Below are 25,078 nucleotides of genomic sequence, written 5' to 3'. Positions count from 1 at the left end.
ATGGACCGCTTTCAACTCGGTCTTGGTGGGCAAAGTCACCGAATGGAAGGTTACTCCAAATTGAATCTTATTAGTTGGGACTATTTTGGGCACAAAGTGATTCTTCTAGCTTTGTTTTTGGGTAAAAACACTCGTCTTTAAAGTTGAACTATACTCAGAACGTCTGAAAAGGAGCTGTTCAAGCAAGCGCGTGAACGCAAAATTTGAAATTGGATTTTTAAGAAAAGTAATAACAAAATGCTTTCTTTACAATTTTCCTAAATTCAGCCATTACCTCACAGGTCAGTTTGTATTTCATTTTAATTATTTGTAACCGAGTTTAAACGGTTTAAAAAGTCGATTTAATTTGTTGTTCTATTAAAAAAACTGTAAGTTCAAATTGCAATAATATTAATTAATTACAATAATAATAATAATAATAATAAATGGTCTTTATTGAATAAAATTAAACAATAATGAACAGATGGGGAGGCAAAACCAAGCGTGAAATAAGATTATAAACAATGTAGAACTGAAAATAAAATTAGATATTACTTAAGAACTAAAAAAAAAACAAAAAAAGAAAAATCATTGCAAGTTTCTCAAGACACAAAAAATAAGAATTCTTTCTAAGATGAAGGGTAAAAAAATTGAACAGAAAAAAATTCACTCAGCAATCCAGTTGAGCAAAGTTAATTATTAAACAAATTATTTTATTAAAAAAAAGAAATTCTTAATTTTACGTTTGATGTGAACTCAAAATTTCCAGAATCAAAAATTTCGATGTATTTGTTAAGCAAAATTATGGTATCAAGCGTTTTGTGATTAAACTATGTACCTTTCGAAAAAAATAATTAGTACATCATCAAGAACTAAATATAATTATACTATGTATAAAATTTTTAATTTTTTTAGTTTTTTATGTATCAAAGATTGTGCTTTAAAAATGACCAATACTTTAATAATTTTGTTTTTAGAACAGTGTTTTTTTTAATAAATTATTAAATTTGCGTTCCGAATTCAAAACGAGGATTTTTGGAAGAAATTTTTTTTTTTCTAGAATGAAATTTACTTCTTAGGTAGAGAGGTGCCGATGTTAAGGATAAACGATAAATTAATATAAGCTGTTTCAAAAGTAAACACCAACGTTGTATTTTACAAAATTATGTTTTTAATAAGATTGATTAAATTGTAAAATAGTTATTAATAATTAGACTTCTAATTAAAAGTGTAAATTAGATTACCTATTATTTTTTTGAAATATATGAATAATTTAAAACAGATAATTTTGAAAGAAAATGCAACGTTGGCGTTTTTATAGATAGCTAACACAAACAACATAAAAAAGCAATTTTAACCATCCCAAGTGTTTAATTTTTTTCTAATACATGATCGTGCTTCAAAACAAAAATAAAACGGCAGCAATTGTTTTAATTTCTTGCAGACAATACATATTGTCTAAGCAAGGATAGTAAATAATGAGTCGATAATTTATAAACGAAAACACATAGGGGTTTCACAAAGTTTTTTCCGTAGTTTAAAATTTAAGATAAATGGAGTGCAAAAATTCAAGAGCGACATAATTTTTTTTATTATCAGATAAAAAATAATTAGTAAATCTTAAATATTTGTCAATTATCAATCCAAGACGTTTAGTAGATTCTAGAATGGGAAGATTTTGATTATCAATTTGAATTTTCACATTTAAATTGTAAACTACTGAACTACTGAATTGTAAGTGGGTTTGTTGAAATTTATGACCCAAAAGATTTTTATCGGCCATTTGCTATTCGGTTCGGTTGGTAGGGGTGTGATTCTTTTTGATCGTGACTGTACGTTTATTTGACAAACAGAGTAGATTTTTACATTTATCAGAATTTAATGTTAAATTCATTTCATTCATAATAATAATAATCATTATATTAAACATTATATTCAAATAAAAACCACAGATAAAATACATATCTAGGTATTATCTAGGTTTAGGTGACATTTTTTCAAATTCTTTCTCTCTTGTAAAGTTTTTTATACAAAATAAAAAAAAATTCAATTTCAATTTATATTGGGGTCCAAATTAAAAAACAACAAATTGTTTTTTCTTTTTTTGCAACTAACCTTGTATTTATTAATAATAATTGTGGCTTCGTTTTAGTATTATTTGTCGATTTTTCACTTTCACCATAAATACTTGTCAACTATATATTTTATACACAATAAAATGTGTATAAAAATCTCACAATTTTTAATTTTTAGTTCTCTAATCTCTGTGCTTTTTATTAACAATGTCCCAGGAGGTGAAGCACCACAGCCAAATTCTGAGCTAAGTAAAGGGTTAGCTTATTTTTTGAACTACTCCTACTAGTTTTTCTGCGTGTACACAGCTCTTACCAGATGTGAAAAGAGGAGGAATTAGTGTGAACAGTGTTTCACATTTCACAATAAACTGTAAGCGATTCTTGCAATTTTAATACATTTAGTTTTGTCCATATTCTCATTAAACGAATTAGTATTTTTAAAATCTGTAAGCGGCAATAAATTTAAATAATATATAACTTCATACGTACAGACAGTTTTTTCCTTGAATGTCAAATAAAATTTTTTTTTCAAAAATTAAGTAATAAAAAATAAGCCTGCTACGATAAAAAGAATATTTTTTAAGTGCAATACCAAATTTTGAAAAAAATCGATCTATAAATAAATAGAAAATGGAAAATAATTTTAGATGGTCCAGCGTCTAGCCTTAACAACATTGGCTCATGTAAGAAGTTTTTAAGTACTTGTTGACTTGTAATTCGGGAACAATGAGATTTCTCGAGTTGTCGCGATTTGAATGTCTAATTTTCTGCACATAATTCCGAACTGCAACTTTATGACATGAATAATGCCCGGGAATGCGACTGTTATAAAACTAGAGATAATTACCATGAGCCAGAACTTAATAGCAGGTGAGGCATATGCTCAGGCAGTTATAATAACTGTTTCAATCTAGAAATTTTCAAACAACTTCACTATTTAGCTCTTGGGCGTACTTATCATTTGAATATTATTTTAGCAAATGGCGTAATTACTACTATATTAATTTTATAGTGTTACTGCTCCTTCTGTGATCAAAAAAGCGCCAATAAATTAACCTGTTCGGGGTACACTAGTGTAGATCTGTGTTAATTACTCAGCTACAATTAAAATTAAACGTTACCCTCCCCAGTGAAAACGAGAATTGGAGTCATGAAATGAAAACGTTGAGGGTGGAATTTGCTCGGCCTAATTTCCCCGTTTTTAATACATCATTAAAAAATATGCCCCTAATTATAATGAAATTAGTTGCTACATTAAAAGTAATGGCCCAAACCCGGAACTGGAGCCACTCCACGATTTTCCGCGTCGTCCGAATGATTGAGTTGTTTGTTCGAAAAGTAATCTTACTTCGGTGCATTCACCTTTTTCCGGGAAAACTGACCGTGACAAGCTGGAAGAAAGTCGCAGATCGTCATTCGCCAAATATCAGATATTCGCAACTGATTTTACGAGTCGTAAATCGAGGCCGCGTAGGAAATGTTGACTGAAATACAGTTTAATGTCGCGGAAAGATAGCCTCACAAATTTTATTACACTGCCATTTCTCGTGTTAGATTTTTTCAAACGCAATTGTCCAATTATAAGCAGACGCCGAGATATCGATTCGAGAACAATTACGACAGGAATCTTCTTAACCACACGAAATTAACCACGGATACATCCTCGGTGTCTTGAGATTTCCGCTCGAATGCCCAAGAAATGACCAACTTTGTCACTTCGAGCAATAATGGACTCTGCAATTAACCCCCTGCTTATTACGAGCGCAAAACTGCGCTAATTTCAAGTGATTGATTTTTGATTAAACATTGCCAAGTCTGAAAGCCTTCTGCCTTAAAAGCCTTTCACTTGATAAGGGTAGCTCTAGGGAACGAAGCGACTAATTTGCCAGAAGAACTGACCGACGGACCGAATTTGATTGGTTTCGTTTGACTTGATTTAGACATACACAATTTTCGTTTTTGCCGCTTCAAATATAATTGTGCTTTTCAGACCAGAACTTTGCAATTTTAAAGGACTGGAAATAAAATCCGGGAAAAATATGCTTTGTTCCCCAAGTCGTAATTCGTAGATAAGTTTTATGGGAGCCTTTCTTTTATTTCTAGCTGATAACTACTGAAATTAGTTTGTTCGCAAGAGTGGTCCGTGTTCCACTGTATAAATAAATATCATCACCACTTGTAAAGCTTCGACTGAAACTTTACTCATTGAAACTTTGTTCTGCCACAAAAGTGTGGCATTGTAAAGTTCATATTTGTAGCACTTTCTGTTTCAATGAACGACAAACAATTATTTTGAAACTATTTTCATTAAATGCAAATAGTGGCGTCGTTGTTTGAGCATAAATTGATTAAGTTTATAGAGCAAACAATCGTGTGCATACATCAATAACCAATGAACTCCAGTCAAACGCACATTGCCCAATCATAATCAGTGTGCAGACAGTAACTAAATTTCAATGCAAATATGTGACAATCATTTCCATCAGAATCTTAAAAAACGGGCCGAAACACAATATCACCACTTTACGTGTGTCTGGAATTCCTAAAATTACATTTTACAAGTGAATTGACTGCAATTTTCATAATGTAATTTCACTATTCCTGAATACGCAATAAAAGCAACTATGTGTCATGGATTTTCGATTTGTTGGTACAAAACTCACCATTTCCTGGTGCAAATCGATGTTCGAAAATTTTTCCATTGTGTGATTCCTTTGAATGGGCGAAAACGTCTGGACACGAAAGTGTGACAAGAAAAGTCTTTGATGCCGTGTGGCTTTTGTCAAACAAATATTTAATTAAATTTTGCTTTATACAAAAAATAAACCCAACCAGATAAAAGTATTTCCAAATGTTTAGAAGTACGGAATAAAGATACTCATCTATTCTAGCTTTTTTATTTTTACGTTTTTTTGTACTATTGTAGTTTTCATCGTTTGTTGACTTTCGAAAGTACATAGCTCAAAGTTTGCATTGAATTGTGTTGCAGACATGCGGGAGAAAATCAAGCAACTATCAATTTGTCAGGGTATTTGCTTTTGTAAAATAAAACCCCAAAAAGGTAACTCGGATGTCACAGTTATTTGAACGCTTTTTCCACAAGTCAAATTTGAATATTCCCCACTTTGCGCGGCTTAATTAACTTACCGCCTCCGCTCGTGAGAATTTTCAAAGTTGTCTTTGTCCGAAGGCGTAGAAATTAGCGTTAGGGCTGTGCAAATTTAATCAAAAAAAGTTGAATCCTTTTGTGATAATTCTGGCGATAAAAGCTCAGGTGAAGTTTTCGGTACATTTAAGTTTTGTGTTGTTCCAGACCGAGCAGTTCACCGTACTCTGGGTGCTGTTTACAATGATCGTTCTGGGTAATTCCGCCGTTTTAGTTGCCCTTCTCGTTAGCAAAAGTCGAAAATCTAGAATGAATTTCTTCATCTGCCAACTTGCCATTGCGGGTAAGTAAACTTCTTTCTCCGTCTCTCACCTCGCAGTCTTGTGCCGTCCTTATTTCCTAATTTTAGAATGTTGTCGTAAAATACTCGTATCAGTTTTGTGTAAGGTCGAGTTTTATTGTCCGAATAGTTTTCGGATACGCCGTAAACTAGTTAGGAATCGATTCCACGCAATCGTTTCATTTTTACAAGTTATTCGAGGCGCATCCGCCAAAATTACGCCTTAGATGCACGCGCTTATTTGCCTCGAATGGAGAACAAATAAATTCCGCTTTAAGCAGTGCATTCGCTCTAACTGGCTGTTAGATTGCAGATAAGCTGACAACTTGAACTATCTCCCAGATCAGAAAAGCTTAAGTTTAACAACATTTTCACTTGGTTTTATTTCGGTTAGCAGTTTTTCTTTCATTATACTCGGGAGTGCTTGTTTACACGAGAAAAAATCGACGCGATGATGCCGAAAACGGCACTGATAAGCACTGAATTTGCAATAATTTCATGTGTTTATGTGACGAAAAAACAAAATGTTATAACTTGCATTTTTTATTACTCAAACGCAAATACAGGATGGTCCAGCTTAGCTCCCGTCTTTTATTGCTCAGTTATTATTCAAGTTGGAGTTTTGATATTTAGTAGATGGTATTTGTACTGTAGGACACAATTTAGAAAAATATTTTTAATTATACAGAGTGTCCCTAAAAAAGTATGACGTCATAGCTCCTTACATGTCCTTCAAATCCGTTCAGGGATCATCAAAAAATCAAAAAAAATTGTTTTACCTTATTGTTTTAAAAATTAATAAAAAATAAAAGCAGTGCTTGTTTGAAGACAGTTTTACTGCGTAAGTGTTAAACAAGGTCTAACAGACTTATTAAGTGAGTTTGATTGATTTGAGTTACTACAGGGTATTTACAATTTATTTCCAAACTTTTTAATCTTCAGAGCCTTTTATTTTGCTTATTTAAATGGCAACCCCTATTTATTTTTATATCATTCAATGCAGAAATAAAAAACGACCAACTTATTATAATACAACCATAACGTAAATCCTAACTAACTAAGTTATTTCATAAAAACTTGTTTTGTCAAGTATTTTAATGACAAATTCAATGAATAAAAATCGTAGATTCCAACCCTGTTTATCTTTAGTGTACCTATTGTGCGATGCGGAATTAAATAGCGAACATGTTTTGTTACTACAACTTTAACGTAAATTCTAACAAAGGAGTAATTTGCTGAATACTATTTTTGTCAAGTATTTTAATGACAATTTTAATGAATAGATATCAAAGATGGTTTCAACGCCGTTCCTTTTTATGGTAATCGAAGCAGAATTAAAAAACAAACATTTTTTGTTATCACAACCCTATTGCAAATCTTAACATACTTGGAGTAATTTGCTAAAAACTCCTTATGTCAATGACAAATGACTTAATTATTGCAAGTGGAACATGGTTAAGGTTTTTGACAAATAAATCCGAATGTGTTAGGATTTGCAACAGGGTTGTGATAACAAAAAATGTTGCTTTTTTAATTCGGCATCAAATGATATAAAAATAAACAGGGTTGAAACCATCTTCGACTTTTATTCATTAAATTTGTCAACAAAATAGCTGACAAAACAAGTTTTTGGAAAATAACTCCGAATGTGTTAGGATTCACGTTGGAGTTGTAATAATAAAAAATGTTCACTTTCTAATTCCCCATCGAATGGTATAAAAATAAACACAGGTTGCCATTTAAAATAAACAAAATATAACTAGAAATTTAAAAAAATGGAAATAAATTGTAAACACTGTAGTAATTCAAATCAAAGTCTCTTAATAATTATTTCACTAATGCTCTGTTAGATAAATTAGAAGAAAAAAAAGTGGTTCTAGGAATTTTCTTAGATTTCTCCAAAGCCTTCGATTGCCTAGATCATAACATCCTAAAGTAAATTAAAGAAATACGGCATAAGAGGAATTATGTTAAAGTTGATTACATCTTATCTTAATAATAGGTATCAGCAGGTCACAATAACAAAAAACAGTACTATATATACATCAAATAAACTTATAATTAAACAAGGTGTACCTCAAGGTAGTATACTAGGGCCTTTATTTTTCGTAATTTATATAAACGACCTATTAAACATTTTAACAGTCTCAGACAACAATAGTGCAGTTAACTTTGCTGATAACACAAACATTAATTTGGGGTGAAAATATGACAGATACAATGAAAGAAGCAAAGATATGCATGAATAAGGAATAAACTGGACTAAAGAAAATAAATTAGTGTTAAATTTTGAAAAAACCTACGGCATTCATTTTGCAATATGTAATTACAAGAATACAGAGAAACCGAATAAAATTGTAATATTATCTAAAGAAATTGAATTAATAGAGAAAACTAATTTTCTGGGAATATGCATTGACTTTAAGTTAAGCTGAACTAATCATATAGATAATTTATTAAAAAAACTAAACTCAGTACATTTTACAATACGTGTTTTAAAAAAATACATTAACATTGAACAACTAAGAATAATATACTTCGCAAATTTTCAATCATTACTAAGCTACGGTATAATATTTTGGGGGCAAAGTGGAAAGATATCAAAAGTATTTGTTGCTCAAAAACAAGTCATGAGAACTATGTTTAACTTAAAATATAATGAAACTTGTAGGAACATCTTTAAAAGCAATAACTTTTTGACAGTAACTGGTTTATACATATATAGATTACTTTTATTTTTCTTTAAACAGAATCTACTATTTAATGTCACTAAGTACAACACTCGCAAAGTAGACTTAGAGTATCCAAGACACAAACTTACGCTCTGACGGAAAAAAATCTCATTATGCAGGAATAAAACTATACAATAGTTTACCTATGCATCTACGCACACCTTGTAATTTAAATTTATTTAAAAAGAAAATATTTGACTACATTTTGGATCTCGAACCATATACTTTAAATGAATTCTATAATAGACAGGTTTTTTGACTTGTCTTAAAATTATTTTTATGTTATTGTTATAATAATGACGTTTTTCGTATCAATTTTGTTACTACATTTGTATAAATTGATAGAAATAAATTATTATTATTAATAATATGTCTGTTAGACCTTGTTTAACTCTTACGTATTAATAATGTCTTCAAAAAAGCACTGTTTCTATTTTTTATTGATTTCTAAAACTAAAGGTGCAAAACCGATTTTTTTTGGTTTTTATTTTTTTTAACAGTAATTCCTGACCCTATTTGAAAAAACTTTAGAAACATGTAGGAAGCTAAAAAGATTTCATAATGAACACAAAAAAATAATAGCATGCCGTTAAAAAAATCATTATTATGACCATACCATTTTTGGGACACTGTATAATCAAAAATGATTTCCTAAAATGTATCAAAATAACAAAATAACAAAACTCCAACTTTAATAATAACTATTAACTGAGCTACAGAAGACGGGAGCTGGTCTGGACCACTCTGTATAAACTACCTATAACCCAGAACGACTTGAAAATGATTTATATGCACGTAAAATCCCTCGAGGAGTTAGAATCTGTCGAAAAATATGTAAAGTTCGAGATCGCCCAATATTTGAGTGCCACATATATTTTCTATAGAGTGAAACTCACTTGGTTGTGATTATCACATTAAAGCTCCTTTTGTTTGTAAACCGTTGCAAAATTTTTGTTTCTGAAACCCTTGACGTAATAATAAAAATCTCATTTAAATAAATTAAGTTTTAAAATCCAGTGTTAGCAATAAAGACGGCAGTAAAAGCCACTGGCTTCCCACCCAAGCCTGAGCTCGGGGCCAAATATTTTGATCAATCAATTAATTGTCAATATAAAAATCGTAAAACGAATTTTATTTCATTTTGCTCTAATCGGAATGAGCGGACATAAATTTCGGAATTCAAATCGTTAATGTCCAAGCATAATTTTTGAAATTTCATTTTACGAGACATGTTTAGCTAATTCGATGTTTACAGTAGTCAAAGCTCGTCTGGGTTTATTTTCCTTCGAATAAAATTTTGATAAACAAGTACTTACCTCAAAGTGCCAAGTAGGTTAAGACTTATCGGTAATGATCCATAAAATCCCTATCACTTTACAAAATAAATACGTCTTTTGATGTGCGGTATCACCAAAATTAAGGCCAAGCCTCTCAAAAACACTTCCGTGCCCCTTCGTCCATTATGCTCTCGAGTCGAGAGTTTTGTAAGTAAACTTTGTTTCAGATTTAGCGGTAGGCTTAATTAGCGTGTCGACGGACATTGCTTGGAGGATAACGGTGGCTTGGTATGCTGGAAACGTCCTTTGCAAAATCATACGTTTTCTCCAAGCTGTGGTAACATATTCTTCGACTTATGTGCTCGTCGCCCTGTCCATAGACCGATACGACGCCATCACTCATCCCATGAACTTCTCCGGGAGCTGTGAGTATTTACTACATCCTTTAACACACTTTACGAGCCTCGTTGTGATTTCCAATTTACATGACTTGCTTCCACAACGGTGCTTTTTCACCTCGTTGAAAAGCAAATAAAATGGAAAAAATCATTTTGAACAACGTACGAGATGAATTTATTTTATTGCTGATTTATTAATTAATTTTTAATAAAGCGATCAGTAATAAATTCTTTTTTCATCAGTAAAAAATAATAAATGATCAGTATTTAATTAGTTTTTGCACAAAAAAAAATAGAAATGATCGGTATAATATAATATTTTGCACAGTAAAAAAATTAAATGACAAGTAAACCACGAACAGAATTTTATTAAAATATGTTCAGAGTAAAAATGCCCAGTAAAAAAATCGTATACAGGCGGTCCGCTTTTCGCGCTCCACCATGAGGATCTCAGTTATTATGAATTATAAAAGATACGAGGTCGGTTAAATTAGGGCAAAGTTGCCCAGTTTAATGCTGAACAATTACCTAAAAGAAAATTTGATGTGTCATTTTTAGTTTTTGAATTATTGTGAAAAATAAAAAAAATTGTAATTTTTGTTTTTATTTTTTTAAGCGAAAACTAAGAGAACTAGACATTTTAAAAGTAAGATATTGTTCAGGCACTTATTTACAAGAAATCTATATCTGTCATCGCTTTTTAAAAGGCATTCTTGATGTCATAGTTACAACACTCAACTTTGGTTTTTCTTATAGACGCCATATTTGATAATTGTATTTTTTAAAAGTCTTTTTGTTTCTGATTACAACGATATATCACATGATATGATCGAATCTTACATACTGATTAAAATTAAGAAAAAAACGTTTTTGTAAAGAGTGCTCTGAAAAAAAAACGTCAAAAATTTTGCTTAACAAACTAACTTTTGACACTTCTATTAAATATGCGAGCAGAATTTGTACAACTTTGTTTTGTTTTGTTTTGCAAAAAATAAACTTCTGGCTTATGATGTCGTTTAGTTTTTAAATAAGTAACCTTAGCGAAATTATGAAGCTTCCAGATCCAAATTCAATTAAACTTCCAAAATCTAGTTTGTTTAAAAACCAAATTGTTGGCGTTTCTTCCAAAAGTGCTTTTTTCTATTTTGATCAGTATCTAAGACTCGATCATATTATGTGATACATCGTTGTTATCAGAAATAAAACACTTTTTAAAAATACAAAAATCAAATATGGTGACCATAAACAAAACCAAAGTTGAGTGTCGTAACTATGACATCAAGAACGTTTTGGAAAATACGATGACAGATTTAGATTCCTTGTAAAAAACGTCCAAGTTGAAAACGTCTAGTTCTTTTGGATTTCGCTTGAAAAAATAAAAACAAAACTTGCAAATTTTCGTTTTTTATAATTATTCAAAAACTAAAAACGACACATCAAATTTTCTTTCAGTTATTAATTGTTCAACATAAAAATGCGCAACTTTTTAATAAAAATTATTTGTTTTTATATTTAAAATGACAAGCTTACGTCGTCATTTTATTTTCCAATTTTAAACATGAAATGTCGGAAGAAAATTATTATTATTATTATTAATTGTATGATTGCGTATCAATAAAATTTGATTTTACAAAAAAGTGTCAATCTAAACACCAAAATCAAATTTCATCTGCGGTAAAAAAATATAATATACAACATTATCAATGTCATCTTCGTTGCACGTCACTAAATCATAAAAAAATGTCATCAAATGGTAGTGCCACATCGTTTTCAATTTTCTGTACATTTTTTATGTAATTAAAATCTGCGACGATCATATATTTGTTTAATTGAAAATAACTTTAACATAGCTTATTTTTATAATTTCACATTTTTTACTTTAATAACCGTTCACAAAATTTCTACATTATTCACACCTTTTATGCGAAATCATATTTCCATGGCCAACTACTTTCAAATATTTTAAATATATTATTTATCAAAAGTATATAAAAATATCAAACTATATTTATATTGTTTTGAGTTCAGAAAAAAATAAACTTTTAGAAAATGTCATAGCCAACTATGATTCTCATTTGAAAAAATACAACTTTATGTTATTACATTTAAACGAATGGTTGAAAAACATTACTAATAACATTATTATATTCTCTGAAAAAAGTGCCTGTATAATGTTTTTGTTTCAAATGTATATCTTCTATAATAAGAAAAATATGAATTTTTTAAGATTTCGCTAAAATGTCAACTTTTGATTATAAGTCGAAAACAAAAGACAATAGCGGTTTAGACCAAAATTATTTTCTCAAAAAACGGACCTGACATATGTTCGGGCATCCAAAATGCAGCACCCTGTACATTTACCATTTTTACTGAACGAAATACTTGTCGTTTAAATAAAATACTGTGCGTTTAATTTGTACCCATTTTTTTTTCGGACGCGACAGGTGGGTCGATATAAATTATTCGGCTGTAAGTTGTAATTAAATTAATTGGTGCACTATGTTAACGTAGGCTGTAGTGCAATTATCTACGCTTTGCCGGAGGGCTTTTCCCATTTTTGTTTGAGGAAATTTAGTAATAAATAGAATGGCATCATTAGAATGATAAAATTTCCAATTTCCGACTATTTCAAATGATTGTAGTAAAGTTTTATTGGCTTCATAGTGGCACAGGATGTCGTATATCACTTCGAGTTCCATTCCCAAAAACATATTTTCATTTTTAAAAGTGTGTTTATTAGTAATAAAGTCAAATCGGTACATAAACATCTGCATACATAAAATTAGTCGGAAACATTACTAAATGTCGAATTAAGTATGCATTAAACGGATAAGCGACGCGACTATAAAATTCTTCTTTTCGCTCCAGACAGTGAATAAAGTTTAATACATCACTTGATAAACTCCCAAAACAGCTTTTGCATAAAATCCTGCCACTTGACACATGAAATTTTATTAGCGACGCGACAAAATGCCACACCGATAAACCGAAATCTCTTCACACAAAATTTAAGAAAGGATGATCCAAGTTACAACATATTTGCAGTTTGAAATACGATTGTCGAGTACACTGAACCCATCAAGCTGTGATGACACAATCAGCGCTTCCGCGAAAAGTGGTTTCAGACCAAATATTTTAATAATTGTGATTCGAGAAATACCAACCATTATGCAATTACAGCATGAAGCCCTTATTTGGGCACATCTAAGTACAAAAACGTGTGAAACTTTCATCTCAAACAAACGCTTATTTATTTTGTGTCTTGACCCGAGGTGCCCTGACCTTATTTTTTTTAATTCCGGCTTTGTACGTACCTCCCAAATTGATTTTAAAATTTATCGCAACGTAATTGAATTAAACAGTGAACCAATTACAGCGAAAATGGGTCCAATCTGCGTGTGGTTCGAAAAATTTAATTAACTAACGCATGGCGTTATTTTGCAAAGGGGGGATGAAATGATGGAAGTGAGTCGTTGATAACGGAATTATTTAGTTACAAAGCTGCCGGTTTACACCTCCATCATTGTCTTAATGGTGCTTCAAAGTGTAACAATTCTCTTCCGGATTCCGGAGAAACATGATGCCGGATGAGGCCGCATTTAACTAAGCGTTTTAGTTTCAAGAAGGAAATACAAGTGATTTTTTTTCGCTTAATTCCTGAAATAACGTAATCAACGTCATGAAACAAAGCACTAAAAGCCTTCTTTAAGACCCTCACATCCAAATTATTTGCTTTAGTCGCTTAATAAAAGTTTTATTTTGCAGACGCGGTAATGTGTGTAAAGTGGCACAATTTCGCAAATTAACTACAATAAAAGCGCCTTTTGATACAACTTGTCGCCCACATTCTTTTGTGCACCTACGCTACGTTTTGAGGATTTTTTGTCTGTTTGGGTATCGATTCGGAACTACTAAAGGCGATATGTCTCAAGTGGACCAAAAATGCCACAAAATCGCTGCAAGTTTAATTGTTAATTTCCCGCAAGGCTTTTTGCAAGTTAACGACGATATTGTCAGGTCCGGGGCTCCGGGCAGCAAGAAGCCGATGTCATTCAATTTTCATTTTAGTGTTTGAGAGAATTCCCGGCGCAATGTTCAGCTTTTACGACAAAAGCTCCATCAACAATTCAATTACTGTAAATACAAGTGCAAAATTAAATTTTTTGATTATTAAAATTATGCCGGGCCCCATATTGGATGAGAACGTTACGATGATGTAAAAGAATGTTGATATTTACTTGTGCTTTTCTTTGTTTCAGGGAAGCGTGCGAGGGTTTTAGTAATGCTGGCGTGGCTTCTTAGTATTCTGTTCTCCTTACCTACGGTTTTCCTTTTTGAGGAAAAACAAGTCCAAAGTAAGACGATCCACGAGTCAAAATGTGATGTTAATCGAGTTAAGCCGTGGCAGAATAGATGTCTGGAATCTTACTCCTCGTTATTTCGAATTAATTTCAGACAAATTGCTCAAGGGATTTTTAATTAAACGCAATGCCGATTGAAAGACGGCGGAATTGTTGTCTTCATTTTTGCGTTTTGATGATTAATTGCCCGATTTTTTCGACAACAAGTCGGCTATTTTTATTCGGACTGATTAGCTGAGAGCGGCTCGGAGTAAATCCCGTCAACAAATTCCTTGATTATGTTCAAGAAAAACACTTGCATCTCTGGAAATGTCAACATGTTTGATATTTTTCTGTAAAAAATGGTGTCGCACGATTCCTTCGCTTGATATTAGTTTGTTGGAGATGATTTATTAAGTTTTTGTGTGTTGAGACCTTAGTATTAAAGGTGACAGTCACTCCGTGCTTTATTGAGGTCATTTGTGTCTTCACATTCCAGCGATGCAAGTTGTTTAATCAAACAACCTTTGAGGTAATTTGTTTGTGATGTGGGGAAAAATTGTTCGCTAACTTTAGGCGTGACGGTTGTAACAAACTGTCGATAATAAAATTGAAATCCCAAAGTTTTCTAATAATTTGCATAACGTGGAAGTTAGAGATGGAACACACAGTCAAGAGCACATTCTTCAATCCATCATTTTAATTAAATCCGTCTGACAAAAGCAGACATTGAGTAAAGATATGGAGTCGATATTTTCTCTCTTTACAAGATCGGTGAGATCGATACGTTGTCTTATTCAGCGAACGCCGATATTTATTGTCTCAGTTTATGACGGTTTTATGATGAATTATGGCTCCTCGAAAAGTTGGAAATGATTTTTTATGATTTTCGATTGTAATTTTTTGCGGCTTGATTTACGGCTTAATAAAATTTCTTCTAGGTATGCCGCAGTGTTGGATAGATCTGCAAACGTGGCAGTGGAAGGTTTATATAACCCTTGTAGCCCTAGTCCTCTTCGTTTTTCCCGCTCTTATCATAAGTGCTTGCTACGCGGTCATCGTTCGGACGATATGGTCCAAGAGCAAGCTGCTCATACCCGTGGGGCACATCCCCATAAGGCAGTGTGAGTACCAATTAATCCCAAACAATGGGCAAATTTATTCCATAATTAAATTTTTACGACGACTCGTTTTATTGCCGGATAATTGGCACAAATGTTCGATTCTTGACCTGGTGTTGCTTTCAGGCGACGACCATCGTGATAGACCTCCTCGACATTTCCACGAAGAGCACGATACTCGGCGTGCTAGCTCGCGGGGAATCATTCCTCGCGCTAAAATTAAGACTGTAAAAATGACTCTCGTCATCGTTTTTGGTAAGTGTGAATTGCACCGAAGGATTTTAATAACTATTTCATCCGAGATAGTTAACTGACACTTACTTTTTACGACATTGCCCTTCTGCTCCCTTACCTGTGTATTTTATGGAGCTTTGCCTGTCGAGAGAATTGCTCCGAAGGGTCGGATTGTGAGGATTTCTGACTGGACCGGCTTCGAGATCGTGCCTAAGCAGAGCTAAAGGACACTGAATTAACTTTTGTTTATTAAAGTCCCTTGCCAAATAGTTTGAAGAACAGGCTGTCCCAGCGATTTGAAAAAGCCCATTATTGCGCTTTAAATGTTAGAAAATTAATCTTCTTTCTTACAAAAGCCGTAGACACTAACCCCCTAACTCACCTAAAATTACTTAAAATTGTTATGTAGCTACAATACAAACTTATGTTTTTTTTAATTAAACACCCTATATATTTTTCCATTTTCGGATGCAACTTATAACACTTCTTAAGTTCTTAAGTGTTGTTGGTCGATTTTGCTTAGATTTTGAAATAACTACTAACTAGATTAGATTTTTGACAAAAACACACTTTTAAAAAAATATTATATAAACACTAAGAATCCTAGAAAAGTCTATAGATCTTTCACCACTTTAAAGAAGAAAGTTCAGACCTAAGAATTGCAACAGCGCATTTGAATTTTTTAGAGTGAAAAATTAAGCACAAATTCAGAGTTTCTGTAAAAGAAAAGAAACTCTGGGTTAAACTAAATCTCAGCGACACATTTTGAACTAAGAAAACCAACCAGAAACTCCATTTGTGCTTCATTTCGCTCCAAAAAATTCAAATGCGCTGTTGCAAAATTCTACTATGAACTGAAATTAGATATACAGTAAAACCTCTCAACAACGGACAACGATGAGGAATCTTTAAATGTTTGTTGTGGAGAGGTGTCCACTAATGGCAGGTGGAGTAGGTATACTGGATTTGCTATTTGCTCAATATAACACTACAAAATTCGAAATAGAGCAAAAATATTTTACAAAAAAGCTTCAAAATATTCAGACAGCATGAGTTTACTGTGGTGTTAAGGCAAGTTTTTTCTTTATCACTATTGTCTTCATCGAACAAATGTTCGTTCTTTGCACTACTACTTTTTTGCTCTGTCCTTTATATGAGGTAAATTTATATGATATTATGGTAATTGGGAATTTTTTTATCCGCGTCCGTTATGCAGGGTGCTAGGGAATGGTCTCCCTGTATAGAGGGTCCGTTGTAGAGAGGTTATTTTACATTATTTTCCAATGCATTTGTTCCATTCTTACAAAAATGTCCGTTGTGAAGAGGACAGAGGTGTCCGTAATCGGGAGGTGTCCATTAAGGAAGGTTTCACTGTAGTTGGTTAGTTTGTAAACTGGCTGAAGCATTGGTTATTTTGTGTTACGAGAAGGTTTGATTTTCATTTTAACCAAACTGCCTTGGATATAGTTTACAAACTATCCAGCTATTTAATATATTTAAGTAAATTAGCCGCTATTTTAGTTGAATCTACGTTTTCTATAAAAATAGCCAACAGTTTGGTTAGTTTACAAAGTAGCCAAGTTTACACATTATTAGCCGTAACATAAACACCAACAAATTATATTTCTTGGTAGAGTTAGGTATGGTTATGGTATGGTTTATTATGGTTTACAATAATGCTCATGACCATGAAAAATGGGCATTGTTGCTGAAATTAACTTTTAAATTCAAACACCTTTTTAAAACTTTGTTTTTTGATAGAGAATTTAATAATAAATAATAAATACCAATTTCAATATAAATTTAATAATAATAAACATAAGCAGAATCGATCAATAAAAATTTTGATCAAAATCATCAATATTAAAAGCTACGTTCAAAAATGCATTAAAAGTGTTCCATTTAAAAAACATAAGTTTGTATTGTAGCTCATTTCTTAAACACTTTGTATAGCTTATATGATACAGAGAGTTAGTATCTACAGCTTTGGTGAAAGAAATATTTATTTTTTAATTATTTACAAAAAAATAATAAGGTCAAATAATACAGGGACACCTGTATGTGAAACAAAAGTTATACAGCCATTTTACTAGACGGAACATTTTACACAAATTTTGATTTTATTTTGAGTGTTACGAACAGCATCAATAGAAGTGAATTTTTCTTTATAGAAACTCATCAGTACCAGTCAAACTGTTTGCAACTACAATTAGAACCACATTTTTAAAATTTGAAATACGAGCAGAATAAATTGATAACGGACGGGACACCAAAAAAGACCTCACATTTTTATCGTTAAACAATAGTCATAAAGTTCTCTTAATTTAAAAAGCACTAACTCAATTAACTATTTTTGATGTAAATGTGGAATCTGTAGAGACTTTTAAAACCCCAAAATCAAAGAATAAGTCAATGTGCACCGACTTCTAATTAATTTACTTTTTGTTTACACATGACGGACGGAACACAAAAATCTTGTGTGTGAAAATAGTTCTAAAAAATTTATTCCGATAGGTTTTAATCAATAAAGACTTTAACAGTATTAAAATTGGTTTTGTTTAACAACATGAGAAATAAGAACAACATTTTATGTTTGCGATAACGGACGGGACAGTAAAAGTTATAAAGAAAAAAGTAATATTATATCACTCTACTTACTTATGTTTTAGACGTTGTGGCCTTAAAGGCCTAGTATGTAAATTATAGAATCCAAGGAATTACTTCAGTTTAAATGATTATCTTCTCTTAAAACCTCTTTTGTCGCAAAATACATTAAATATAAACCGAATCATGTATTTTGAAAAAAATTACCATTACTAAAATCATTTTGAAATTTCAGAGTCAGGTTGCATTTTTCCTGGAATGGCTGTATAGCTAAATTTGTGTTTTTTTGCGGCCTTTTTTTAAAACTACTGTCCAACAAATTTTGCCCTTTGTTTCTCTAAGTTGAAGCACACCCCTTGTCGTCTGAGAAGGATTTTGGCTTCAATGGTTTCAATTATTATCAGTGTCCAGTGACCAAATACTTTGCAAAGTTTGCTTTTTTTCTCGTATCGCCCCCAACTATGTAATTAAGGTTAGATATATTGTCGATAGTGTCTCGTCCTTTTCGGAACCTCATTTGTTTCGAATGAAATAACTAAATTAATTATCACAAAAGGGGTAAACTAAGAGACGTAACAATCAGACGATCTAAATGAAACAAAAAGCTGCTGAAACAGAATAACTAAAAATAGTCTCGTTGATGAAACAGTTAAATTTATTACTACATGTAGACGATGTTCTTTATCATCCACTAACGAGAATCCAACGTTTAATTGCCATTGTTTATTTCGTTAGCTTTGCCACAATCCCGCCACCCTACGCCGAAACGTATTCACTTTACTTTGAACGTAAAAAACGTTCACGATTTTTTTTATCAACGAAATTTCTTAAATCGGGCGCACAATTAAGAATTAATACGAAATTGGAGACAATTTGGTGAAAAACGGCAGACGCCTTTTCACGTTTGACTGAACCCAGGCTAAAAGTGCGTTTTTTCAGTGTTCGTGCTATGCTGGAGTCCCTACATAGTATTTGACTTGCTCCAAGTGTATGGCCACATTCCGAAGACTCAGACAAATATTGCCATAGCTACATTAATTCAAAGCCTGGCACCACTGAATTCAGCTGCCAATCCCGTAATTTATTGCCTCTTCTCCACACACTTGTGTCGAAATTTACGGTAAGTTGCATACACGTTAAAGCCTCCGTTTTATCCCTCGCCGATCCCTTTCAATTCGACCAGATCGCGTTCTATTTTCGGCCCAAATTGCGAAGCAATATTTGCTTTTTTAAAAGAGGAGTTGTGACTCATTGTTGGTTTGCATTGTGTCGAGGTTAGTGAAATAGGTGTTTTGTAAAAATAAATTCAAATTAGCGACGCGCTAATAGGTGGCCACTATTTGCTAAATTTAAAGCTGCCGGTAGCGAGTGGAACCTGTAAATTTTTCAATGAGGATTCGCGAGCTCAAGCCAACACAAACAATGAGAGTTATGCACATTTCTCACAAACCGCATAAAATTACCCACTGGTACTAAAAACAGGAAGTGGAGGCTGGAGCAAAATGTGCATCAGTTTCGGTGCAGGTGGGGCACAAAGAACACGATCACCGTTAAGTTTTAATAATTGTGCGGCGATTCTTGAAAATTTCCTTAGTCATGCCGCATATTCCATTAATTTTTTCGTTGTTTGATTAAATAACCACAATGTTGGGGAAATAAGTGGATGTCACTATGATTAACTGCTCTTCGTCAATTAAAATTTAATATAATATGGCTTCATTCATTTCCAGTTTCTTCAACAAGTCTAATTAATGAAATTTCTTGTGCTAATTAGCTGTAATTAAGATTCCTAACAGAGCTAGAAGGTAATGAAGCTAATCATTTAATACCAACAGTCAGAAATTTTTTATTGGTAGCAACTAGTTAGTACATACATCGTTTTATTTATTACACGATTTATTACTTGCCGCAGTACAGATGATTCAATAACACAGACCTGACCAACATTACGGACGACGGTACTTGGCTGTAATTAAATAAACAAACAAGGTGAGATTTATTGTTATGAGAACCACCACGAAAAGTAGCTGCTTGTGATTTGTAAGAAGAGCAAAATAATTGTTGTGTTTTGGGGCCAGATTTGTTGTTGGTGGAGAAGGCGCTTCTAATACCGTTATGTATTGGGGTTGCAAGTGATTTTCATTGATTTCGGTATAAATTTCCTCCGGTTGCTGACTGTTGGCTTCGTTATTAACAGTTATGTATTCCCCAGAAAGTTGTGAAGCCGAATCTTCATTGTCTTCGTAAACTGCAAAACTGTTTTCACTTTGAAATTCGGATGTGCTTTTTCTTTGGCAAACTTTAACACTTGGAAATTCATCACAACTGGGATTTTTTTCACTGGCACTGTGATACATTTCGAGGCTTTTTGCTAATTATAGAGGTGATTTGAGCGTTTCGTTTATCACAAAACTTGTAATAATTACGTTATCAGGTGTAAAGATTATTTTGATTTGTGTTGTAAAAGCTGCGCTGTTGAGTAATTATACGCTTCGACAACAACCAATGAAATATATTTTACAAAAATTGTTTAACCAACTCAAATAATTGGAATCGACACAGAAATTACATTTTAATAATTACAATATTAAGTTATACAATTGCTAGTTACGTAGACTATTAACGTTGGCTTCTTCTTTCTAATTAGGGATTTACAGAATTAATATTCCACTCGGTGTGTGAACTTCTAGGGTACATGATTGCATAATTATCGGTTCATGCATAGTAAATAGACTATAATTATGTTGCTTGCTATTTTACAAAAAACTGAGAAATGTTTTGAATACACAATTGTAAATTGAAGAAACTCGTTTTTCAACCCCTAACCTAGTAGGTGTGTGACAAAAGTTTTGAGAAACTTGTGCCACAAACAATTTATTAAAAAATATAAGGGTGTTCTGTCTAACCCCACATTAGAAGTATTGGTAGTTTTAATAATGATAGTCGTCTGAAAATTTGTATACAACCATAACCTCTTGGGTCCTGCTCAATGTAAGTAATTTCAAGATGGTGACACTTCCGGTTATATCGGAAGTCGCTAACAATTTCTTTATTTTAAATGGAAAGCAATATTTTAATGCGTTTTTGAATAACTAGTTATTTTAAGGTAGTTTTCATAACCTGTCCCTATACCTAAATTTAACCGTTTACAAAATATTTTGGATTTTTGGATTTTTTTTGGATTTGCACCTTCCAGTTCAAAAACCGCTAACTCTGCCATTTTAGAAAATTTGGAAGTATTTTTTAGTTCATTTAAAAGAGGAAGCCTAGATTTTTCCTTTGGTGTTTTCAGATTTCTAAAAAAGAATAATAAAGCCCAAATTTTTAAAGTTAAGATTGTAGAACTTTAAGCACCCATAACTCAAAATTTTCCAGAAAAATGCCACAATTTTTATTTCACTAAATGGTAGAGAACTTAATTCTGGCATCTATTTGTATTAACATTGCCTACACTTATGTTTAACAGTTTTCATGTTAACTTTTTGGTGAGAAATTTATTACCCATTGCTCATAGATTATCACGATAACTTGAGTAAAATATAAGGGATCAAAATTTTTATTTATTTTGTTTTAACGGAAAGGAAAGCAAAATTTTAATTTTAAACAGAACTTATCGTTTATTCAATAAGTAAGTCCACTAGTGAAATAAAAATTAAAACATTCCATTTGAAAAAATTCACTTATAGCTTGTAGAAATTGTTCAAAAATAACGTTAAAATTTTGGAGTTTGTAAACTTTTTTTTGTAATTTCTTGTAATTTGCCGCCATTTTGATGCTTTAATAGGCATCTTAAAGCACTCAACATCATAAAGTACGATGTCATAATTAGTCATTATTTCACGGAACATTTTACGAAAATTTTTAAGTTGGCAAAAAGCAAATTCGAGACAGTATTTTTGAGAATTTTACAAATTTCATCCAAACTCTTGTTTTTTGATAAAACTTTGATAAAAAAAAATTTTAAATCAATTTTTCACTTTCAAAATTGAAATATTACCAACTGTCACAAAAATTCTTAAATCGACTCAAAAATAATTTTTTTTATTTAAAAACGGCAATAAGGGGGCAAATTACCAAAAATAGTATAAAACAGCATAAAAATAGTATAGTATAAAAAAGTGGCTAACGCCACTTGTTTTTAAAACTGAATTGGTGCTTTAAGACTGGTCTTATGAAACTTGTTTGTTAATATACTATTCCAATTGTGAACACACTGAAGAAAAAAAATAGACTTCCTTTTTTGATTGTCCACATACGGCTCTAAAAACTCTAAAAATGGAAAAATACCGATTTTTTGAGTGAAGGGTCCAAAACCAAAAATTGCTGAATTGACGTATAAGTTAAGCTAATGAAAATCTCCCTGAAATAACCCCATTTATCTAAAAACGCAGTAAAAAACATATATTCCTATTTAAATTAAAAAAGTTAATACCGACCTCCGGTATAAAGAAAAATATTTTCATTCAGCAGTTATGGCAGTGCACCAATTTTCAGATAAATATCATTATCAGAACTTTCAATACCAACTTCTATGTGCGATTTAGACGTTACAGTCATCAGATTCATCTTTTGGAAGAGCTGCCCTCCAACGAGATTTTATAGGAATTGAAAGGCTTTGTCTCAAAACTTCTGTACATGCGTTAGTGTAGACACGCCAACTGTTGTGACTAACATCGCCAGACATCTTACACAGTTTTCTCTATAGATGCTCCTCATTACTAAAACATTTAAACTTCGATCCGTGCAGAAAGCTGCCACCGTTCACGTGGATATCCAACTGCCTGTCGTTGTGTTTTCCCGGAGTCCAGGGCTCCGGACACTGTCTGGGTTACGGCAGCGGCGACTCCAGCGGCACCGTCACCACCTCACTGACCCATTCCACGCGAAGATCTGGATCTGCAGCCTCCCTGAGGCACACAATTAGGCTCCAGCCCGCCCTTAACAACACTCATAAGGTCGCCATCTCCGTTGTCTAGTCACTAGGTGTGTTATGGTTAAACAGGAGCTGGCTGAGCCCCAGGCCAAATCCCTGCTCCATTACGGAACTAATCAAGGCATTTTACGTAACTTGAAGCAGCGGAGTGAGAAAATCACGGGCGCCGACGAATTTTTTAATTTTTTTCAACAAGAACAAAAAAATTAAATCGTCTTTTTGCGTCAAATTTTGATGAATTCAAGCAGTCAAACCCCACAAGTGATTTACAACAACATAAAATATTTGTTTTTTATGAGGTGGAAAATTTTAAAATTCGGGCCCATGAACAAATGGTAAGCTTTGGTTCCAATTATGTGATTTTTGTATACGTTTTTATTTATTATTTATTAACGATCTCCCAATTTTGTTGATGGATTAAAGTAGGCCGTGGTATGGGCCACTGTTGCCAACCACAATCAGATATCACTGCCCTACGTTTTTTTATTTTAGTTTATCATAATTTACTCTTTAGTAGTGTAAATAACCAAAGCTTACGCTTGTCTCCTTCCACGAAAATCCCCACTAAGGCATTTCTTATTTGCATGAACCATGACAATAGGACAACAATAAAGCTCTGTTAGTGCTAGTTTAAAATAGAAATCAACACACGTCCACCAACCCTCTCTTGTAAATATGTGTAAATATGAATTGAGTTTACGTAATGTTGTAGCAATGACACACGTGTTCAGACGTTGTAAATATGTGTAAAAATATACTGTTAAACAGGGTGTTTACAATGTTTTATGTCCAGCTCCAGTATTAAGTGTTGAATTAAAGCATTTTAAAGTATAACTTTTCTTTTCTTATTTTGATAAATGACATCACGGCACGGTTGTAAATAACCCGGCGCATCCACCATGTTTACGTGTTGAATACTTTTAGTTTAAAAATAACATGAACGAGAAATAGAGATGTTTACAGTATACCTACTCTAATGAAAATAGAGAATTATTTATTGTATAAATAAAACTATTTGTTACATTTCTACCATGTATCTTAAAAGTGTATGCCTGTAGAAGACGTAAAACTTAGAGAATTTAAGATAGTGTTGTAAGTACAATTTTGTAAAAATTTCTTATGCTCAAAGATAATGAGAAGATATATTTTATATGTAAGATATATTCAGTGTATTATATGTACAATAAATACAGGACAAAGACCAGCGTCTCAATTTCCTAATTCCCTCATATTTTGTCTTAATTAATTAATTCTGATTTTGTATTTTTTTAATTGTTTCTCATGTATGTTTTTGTGTGAGTTACTACCATGCAAAGGTAAGGTAATGTAATAATTTTACCCAAGACTAGGTACATAAAACCATTTTTCCAATTATTCTTATTTCAATAATCTTATATTTACTAATTACACTTATTGCCACACTCAAAATGACTGAATTTAAACAATATTAGTGTGTTTTCTTTAACTTTATTAGAACCGAAGGTTCTTGGATATATTCAGGGTCGTAAGGATCCAAATAAGATCGTCTTTTTAGGTTTATTATAACCTTTTGGTGATGTCATTAAGTTATTCTTTTAATAATCATAAAAACACTTAACATAAAACTCAAACATACAAAAAGAAACCTACAAAAAAACACATACCAAAAACGATTACTTTTTATAAAATAAGATGTAAACAGAAAGGTAAAGTCCTTGGTGTGTAATCATTACCAATAACTTTTTTAATCCAATTCTATAATGTTTCCTGTATGTGGGAGACATCAATTTAAATTTTCCGCTATTTAGTAGAGGAGCAATTTCAGAATTGCACCTCCAAAGCAACAGTCTTACCTTTAATCGCGAATAATTGCTAGAAGAGATTTACACGTACTTCATTACAAACAAAATTGTTGGTGTCCATTTAAAAAATAATTATTTAATTAATTTAACTGAAATGG

General features: G+C 32.2%; 1 protein-coding gene across 3 annotated transcripts in view; it reads left to right on the top strand.

Moving 5' to 3' along the window:
• The window catches only part of Ccapr2 (cardioacceleratory peptide receptor 2), a 50,361-nt gene extending 26,021 nt beyond the window's left edge, over nt 1-24,340 (top strand). Inside the window, exons 3-9 of one of the 3 annotated variants that reach the window (XM_008194710.3) lie at nt 5,368-5,503; nt 9,737-9,934; nt 14,167-14,262; nt 15,189-15,371; nt 15,495-15,623; nt 19,146-19,326; nt 22,954-24,340. In XM_008194710.3, coding sequence (XP_008192932.1) covers nt 5,368-5,503; nt 9,737-9,934; nt 14,167-14,262; nt 15,189-15,371; nt 15,495-15,623; nt 19,146-19,326; nt 22,954-23,182 — 1,152 coding nt within the window. In that variant the 3' untranslated portion in view covers nt 23,183-24,340. 3 annotated transcript variants of the gene reach the window in all.
• Nucleotides 24,341-25,078: the final 738 nt, after the last annotated feature.

Source organism: Tribolium castaneum, chromosome 5 (genome assembly GCF_031307605.1).
Source record: "Tribolium castaneum strain GA2 chromosome 5, icTriCast1.1, whole genome shotgun sequence".
Classification (NCBI taxonomy): Eukaryota; Metazoa; Arthropoda; class Insecta; order Coleoptera; family Tenebrionidae; genus Tribolium; species Tribolium castaneum.
The sequence above is the reverse complement of the archived record's forward strand: the minus strand, read 5'-3'. Positions and strand labels throughout refer to the sequence as shown.